The sequence below is a fragment of the Nyctereutes procyonoides genome, unplaced genomic scaffold, assembly GCF_905146905.1.
Source record: "Nyctereutes procyonoides isolate TBG_1078 unplaced genomic scaffold, NYPRO_anot_genome, whole genome shotgun sequence".
In the NCBI taxonomy this organism is placed as follows: Eukaryota; Metazoa; Chordata; class Mammalia; order Carnivora; family Canidae; genus Nyctereutes; species Nyctereutes procyonoides.
Window position 1 is genome coordinate 59,674,520 of NW_026575043.1, and position 6,738 is coordinate 59,681,257.

The 6,738-nt window shown below is 48.1% G+C and overlaps 1 protein-coding gene across 1 annotated transcript in view; it reads left to right on the plus strand.

Annotated features, from left to right (window-relative positions):
• TMEM132B (transmembrane protein 132B) overlaps positions 1 to 6,537 on the plus strand; it is a 371,639-nt gene extending 365,102 nt beyond the window's left edge. The window contains exons 8-9 of the mRNA XM_055323120.1: positions 83 to 274; positions 1,197 to 6,537. Coding sequence (XP_055179095.1) covers positions 83 to 274; positions 1,197 to 2,345 — 1,341 coding nt within the window. The 3' untranslated portion in view covers positions 2,346 to 6,537. The remainder of the gene's footprint in view (positions 1 to 82; positions 275 to 1,196) is intronic.
• Positions 6,538 to 6,738: the final 201 nt, after the last annotated feature.

A 6,738-nucleotide genomic window follows, 5' to 3' on the forward strand; every position in this document is an offset into this window, starting at 1 on the left:
GAACATGTTAGTGGAAATGTCAGTTAGGAGTTTCAGACACTTGTGTGGTGCAGAGACTGGAGCTTGCTTGCTTCCTTTGAAGGTGCTCTCACCTCTCTCCGACTCCATCCTGGCTGAGAAGACAGTGATCGTCCTAGATGACCGCGTCACCATTGCAGACCTGGGCGTGCAGCTGGTGGCCGGCTTGTCTCTTGCCCTGAAGCCTCACAGAGCGGACAAAAGAGCCATCGTCTCCACGGTGTCTGCCCAGGACGTTCTCACAGCCCCGCAGCAGGTGGGATTCCAGGGTCCTTTTGTCCCCGGTCAGTTGAGACCACTTCCCTCCCTCTCACACCTGCCGAGAAGATCAGTAGAGCCCTCATAGCTATATCGGGTGGTCCTTGAAACTTCTTTCTGCTTCTTATCCAGTCCGGCCTGTCCCTTTTCAAGAAAAATGCCAGTGACTTAGATATGTTCCTTGTTCATGCTTTTATACACCAACCTCGTGTCTATACACTAATTGCTTTACTGCAGCCTTATCTGCGCTCGGCATACTCAGCTAGACCATGACCAAAGAATCACATGTTGTCACTCTGCCAAAGCAGGTGTTTGTTTTTTTGTTTTTTTGTTTTTTTTTTTTAACTTGGGCATTGCCGTTTCAGCTGCTTAAACAGGCATTGCTAACAGGCACCAAATCGCTGCTGTTTACCGTAATTGCCAACTCTAAAGCTCTCCTCCATCTTTAAACTCATAACAAGTTTGTAGAGGCGTCAGGACACTGTACCTTTCCAGGGAGCTCGTCTCATAATGTATCTTTCCCCAGGCCCCTCAGCTGGTGTGTGTTCTGCTTCATCAGCACTGGCTTTCTAATAAAGGATGTTCAAAGTGATATTATCTGGAGCAGGAGCCTGATTAGCTGCACCTGATCTTGATTCAGAAAAATTGCCTGATCTTTCAAAATGTTTTTTTAGAAAGATTGAAGTCAACTTTTGTTGTATGGCATGCAATAAATTAATATGCACTTTAATGCATTCATCAAAGCATATTATTTGCTCCTCACATCAGTGGGGCAAAAGCATATTACTGATGCCAGTTCACATAAAAGTTTATTTTTCTCAGTCTGTATATTTAAATGGTATTCTATGGGAAATCATGTGTATGTTTGCAATTTGAAGGAACCTGATTATAACATAATCCTTTGGTTTCATTTTTCTTAGGAAGCAATAGTCAGTTCTTGGATTTTATTCAGTGATGGTTCGGTGACACCCTTAGACATTTATGATCCCAAGGATTTTTCAGTTACTGTATCATCATTGGATGAAATGGTGGTGTCTGTCCAGGCAAACCTTCAGTCCAGATGGCCAGTTGTGGTCGCACAGGGTGAAGGGCAAGGGCCCTTGATTAAATTAGAAATGATGATTAGCGAGCCCTGTCAGAAGACCAAGAGGAAGAGTGTTCTTGCCGTGGGTAAAGGAAATGTCAAAGTCAGATTTGAACCAAATATTGATGAGCACCAAGGAGGCACCAACGATATTGAGGGTCTCCGTCGAGAATACAAAGACCACCTCAGTAATTCCATAGAGCGTGAGGGAAACCAGGAGAGAGCAGTCCAGGAGTGGTTCCAACATGGTGCCTCCGTTGGCCAAGAAGAACGTGGCAACAAAAGCACAACCCCACAGTCTCCCCTGGAAGGAAAAGATAAGAAGTTGCTCAAGAGTGGCAGTCCAGACACCTTCACAAGCTTCCCCACTCCGGGGAAGTTACCGGAAGCCAACAATCCCAGTGACCTGACCGTGACCTCAAGGGGGTTAACTGACCTGGAGATCGGCATGTACGCCCTGCTCTGTGTCTTCTGCCTGGCCATTCTGGTCTTCTTAATCAACTGTGTGGCATTTGCTTGGAAATACAGACACAAAAGATTCGCCGTGAGCGAGCAAGGCAACATCCCCCATTCCCATGACTGGGTCTGGCTGGGGAACGAGGTGGAACTTCTGGAGAACCCTGTGGACATCACCCTCCCGTCGGAGGAGTGCACAACCATGCTAGACAGAGGCCTGCAGTTCGAGGAGAGGAACTTCCTTCTCAATGGCGGTTCCCAGAAGACTTTCCATAGTCAGCTGCTCAGGCCCTCTGACTATGTCTATGAGAAAGACATGAAAAGTGAGCCTCTAAATCCATCGGGCCCCAAGCGGAAGAGAGTCAAGTTCACTTCCTACACCACCATCCTCCCGGAGGACGGCGGCCCGTACACCAACTCCATCCTGTTCGACAGTGAGGACAACATCAAGTGGGTCTGTCAGGACACGGGGCTGGGGGGCCCCCGGGACCTAAGAGACTATATGGAGAGGCTGCAAGACCACATGTGAACTTTCTTACGTTTGTATTCACCTTTATGCCTTCTGTTTTTTGAACGGTGGAGCAGTGAGTTTGTTCAGCAATAGGGGATGATTTAACAAAGCTTAATTTGTGGCGGTCTGGGGGGGATCCCTTTCTGAGCAGGTGTCAGAGGCCTGGAGGGCTATCGCGGCCGGGCTATAAGCCGGGAGATGTCTCTAAAGCAGCCACATGTAGACCCTGGAGAAATTCTAAAATGACAGTTGTGTCTGCTGCCTGGTACTAGCTCGGTTCAAATACGCTAAACCTGACCCCACAGACACTGTTAGTCATCTCGCGACAAACGGCCGTGTGGAATTAGAAAAGGCTCGGGTGTTGGTTTTTCTATTCCTAGAACTTTTAAAGCACAGTGGACATTCCTTGCCCTTGGCCTGAGACTGGACGTACGTGAAAGATGCTGAATGTAGCCGCCCTCATTTGTTACGAGGCTGCTCATTATTTTTATACACATTTGCACCTGCACCTGGTTCCTTTGGCCTCTGCAATTCTTTTTTGAAACATGAAGAAAAGCAATCGCGGTCTCCTCTCTGAGCTGTTTGATTTACACATGAGTTTTAGTCACTGACATTTGCCGCGTCCACGCAGGACGTCAGGTGTTCTCTGGTTGCCCACGTTCCTTACCTGAGGGGCAATGTCTGAGAAGCTTATCCTCACGCTGTCCTTCCTTCTCTTTGTTGTGGAACCTCCTTGTATCAGCCTGGGACATGGGATTTTACATAAAATATTAATCTACTGCGAGGGAGGGCCATCTTTACAGTTTTCTATACGACGCTTACAAACTCTGGTGACCACTTGTCAACCACATTTGTTTTTATCTTCTGCTTGTGGAAGATTTGTGGGGAACTCCTGGAGTGTGTTTCTAAGGGCAGAAAGACCCTGAGATAGTCATGTTTATACTGGTGCTTTCTGGTCAACACAATTTGTTATCCAAACTGAGATAAAAATTTTAAATTAATTATACACAGAAAGGAAATTGTGTAGGAAATACAGATTACACTCCCATTTTACCAGAGCAAAAAAAAAAAAATTTTTTTTTTGAAAGTAAGTAAAATGATGTTTCAACTTAGCAATATGTAAAAATCCATCCATATAATTACGTCCCCCATCCCTCTCCCCGCCCCTGCAAAAATCATCCATCCTGACTCTGGCAGAGCTAAAACCTACACAGAGTGTGCTCTGATGGAGAAAAGAATGGGTTTGCTTACAAGTTTCATAAAATAAATGACTTTGAGGGTTTAAGAAGTAGATATGTAGGAAAACTATAGCTGTCGGAAAGTCAGAGTGGCAACAGGAAAAAAAGCATGACCCGCTGCATAATTTTTTAAAAAGTGTTTTCAAAGAATAGTAGGCATGGTTTCAAGCAAAGCAACAATTTCAGATTAGGGGAGAACATAACGCCATTTGGTTAAGATGGGATGACGGGGAAAACGGGCATGGGACTAGCCTACCTATTCCATCTGCATCTCTAAGACATAGAAATGTAAAGACCAGAGTCACGAAGACCTGCAGGACGGGCAAGGAAGTGGTTTCCTGACCCCACCCGGCTGATGGGTGAGCTCTGAGAGGCATTTAGTCGTGTGGCTTCCTGTGCACGGGAGCATGACAGCTCCGCCTCCTCTGGCCACCTCCTCTGGCCACCACAGCCACGTTCTACCTGTGTCTCTTGCCGACAGGACTGCGGTGGGTTTGTAAACAGTGCATGAATCACCAGGGATGGAGGCCTGATCTCGAGAGGCCAGTGTCCAGTCAATCTTGTGTTTAAGGTGGGAGTTTAGGGCTGCGGCCAGTGACGTTTCAAAAATCTTTCAATGTGATGGATGAAGGAAGTCAGGAGACCCGGGCGTTGGCTTCAGAGGGAGTTCGCAAAGAGAAGGCTGACGCCTGGCAGGAGGAGCGCCCCGGGGAGCCAGAGGAGACTGCGCTGCTCACCGCACCCAAGGATTCGGTGCCAGCCAGGGAGTCTGAAGGGAAGGGCCACACAGCTATCCAATGAGTCCCGCTCCTTCTGCAAGATGTTCTCAATTTTCTCTCCCTTTGGATCTTCAGCATTCCGAAATAACAGGAACTTTGTGTCTGAAACTGAGAAACCTCAGCTGGTATAGGGGTTGAGCCCTCCCCCCCCCCCACACACACACACGTGTGTGCGCACATGACAGGCCACCCCCACTGGCACAGTGAGGCCCTGGGGAGGGTGGGTGGTGATCTGGGAAAGGACAAGGGACACTACCATTGTCATGGGGAGCGTTACTGAGAAGCTTGCAAAGCAGAGCATTTCCTGGGGTCTGAGTGCTTGGTGCAGGCAAAGCGCAAACTTAGGGAGCGTCAGAACAGAGACCGTGCCAGTGGCTTCTCGGGAGCGGGAAACTGACCGCTGTCCTGAAGATGCCCCCCGTGGGTGAGCCAGAGGCACCCAGACTGATACAGACTCCGTACAGTCACCTTTGCCAGCTTCTGTTCAAACTCAGTTCAACATGAACGTCACACGGAAGGTCATGGGGGGAAGTCCCTTTCACCACACAGCACACACTCACAAGACGCGCACACACATACGCATGTGAGTGTGTAAATAGGAGCCAGAGAGTATGGTATTTAGTGGGAACCAGCGCCGTGGGCTGTCCCCCACTTGGCGTGGGCACTATTCACAGCTTACCAGGATTTCAGTGAAGTTTTGTTCTAAATGTGTCCCACTCACCAGCAGCCCTGGATTATAGCCTCCTGTTTTCCAACTAGATCATTTAAAATAAACAGGAACGGTGCCCCTAAATATCTAAACTAAAATGGGGCAAAGACATAACTTATGAAGCCTTGAAATCCGTTCCCTGGGGGCCTGCAGGCTGTCTGGAGTTTCCAGTTTTTTACAGCTGGAATATCCAGTCGATCGGGGTGATTAATCACCTGAACAGAATAATGGCAGTAAAACCCCTTCCTCTCCCCAAAAAGTGAATGCTTAGGATCCCTCCCCCGCCCCGCTGGCCCAGGCCAGCATCAGCAGGCCTCCTGAGGGGGCAGCTCAGGCGCCCCCCGGGGACCAGGCCACCTAGAATGGGGAGGGTGAGACCAGTGTTCCCAGCCGCGGCTGTGCTACCCCCCAGGCCGCACCCCAGGATCCAGGAGCAGCTGCCACATGACGGAAGTGGAGTTCAGATGCTCAGTGTCCCATCCGAGGGAGCGCAAGTAGACCCTGCCAGTCTTCCCCGAAGAACAGCACCCAGCAAGCCTCAGAATGCTCCGTGGGTGCCAACAGAGAACGGACTGACCTCCCAGCTGGTTTGTGTTGCACCCTGGCCAGGATCAGCTCCTAGACTTAAACTCCAGGCAGAGGGTTTCTGTGGACACGTTGACACGGAAAAACACGGATCACTTTTTGTCCCATTGCCACATCCCTAGACGAGTACTTTCTACTTTGTTCACTTTTAAGTTTTAGGAAGTCTGCCTTTATGCATTTTGATCCTTTACATCCTTTCTTCACCCTTTTGGAAAGGCATCTTCCCGGTGTTGGGGTGTTGGGACCAGTCAGGGCTCTGTGTCAGAAAATTAACCAGCCCGTCCTCAACGACCACACAGAGCGGTTGCACCTGCTTCCTACACGTCTCTGGGACCATCGTCTTTTCTACTCGAATCATCTCAAAAATGGCTTCCATTCTCCATCTAGTCTCTGTAAATGACACGACGGATGGTTTATAGACTCGGCAACCACCTTCTGCATCGAAATTCTACACGTGTGATGTGCCGCGTATCACCTGTGATGTAAAGGGACAGGACGGGTGGTGGAGAGATTATGGGAGGGTATGGACAACAGATATTTTTGTATGTAACCCACGCAATACCCCGAGGCGCTGAGAGTGTGCTGGAATAAATACATTTTACAGTCAAAGCATGCAACGCTGTAGCTTTTAAATGTACAGGCCTTCCGCTCAAAGATATCTAAGCCCAAGGTGGGGAAAGCACCGAGCACTGGGTGAGGGCGCGGCTCGAGGCGGCATCACTGATGGAATCTGCCAGAATATTTTGATCTTACCCTTCATTACTTTCGGATTTTTTTTCCTCTTTTTTTCCCCTGGAAATATTTCAGAAATAAAGTGACTACATTTCCCAGCATAAGGGTATATTCTAACCACAGGGTAACTCATCATTTTTAACATGAAAATAAACATTTAAACATTCTTCCGTGGCTTCATTATTTTATGCACATAGTCCCTTTTCAATTTTAGCCTCTGTATGATTTTACTATATAGTCTATTTTTTCTTCTTTGCCAGATATTTTTAATACCTCCGATACAGCAATAAATGGAAACCAAAAGAAAATGTTTATAAATGGTTGCAAACAACTTTCACCTTGGAAAGCTTCTCATTTGCTTTCCCAGC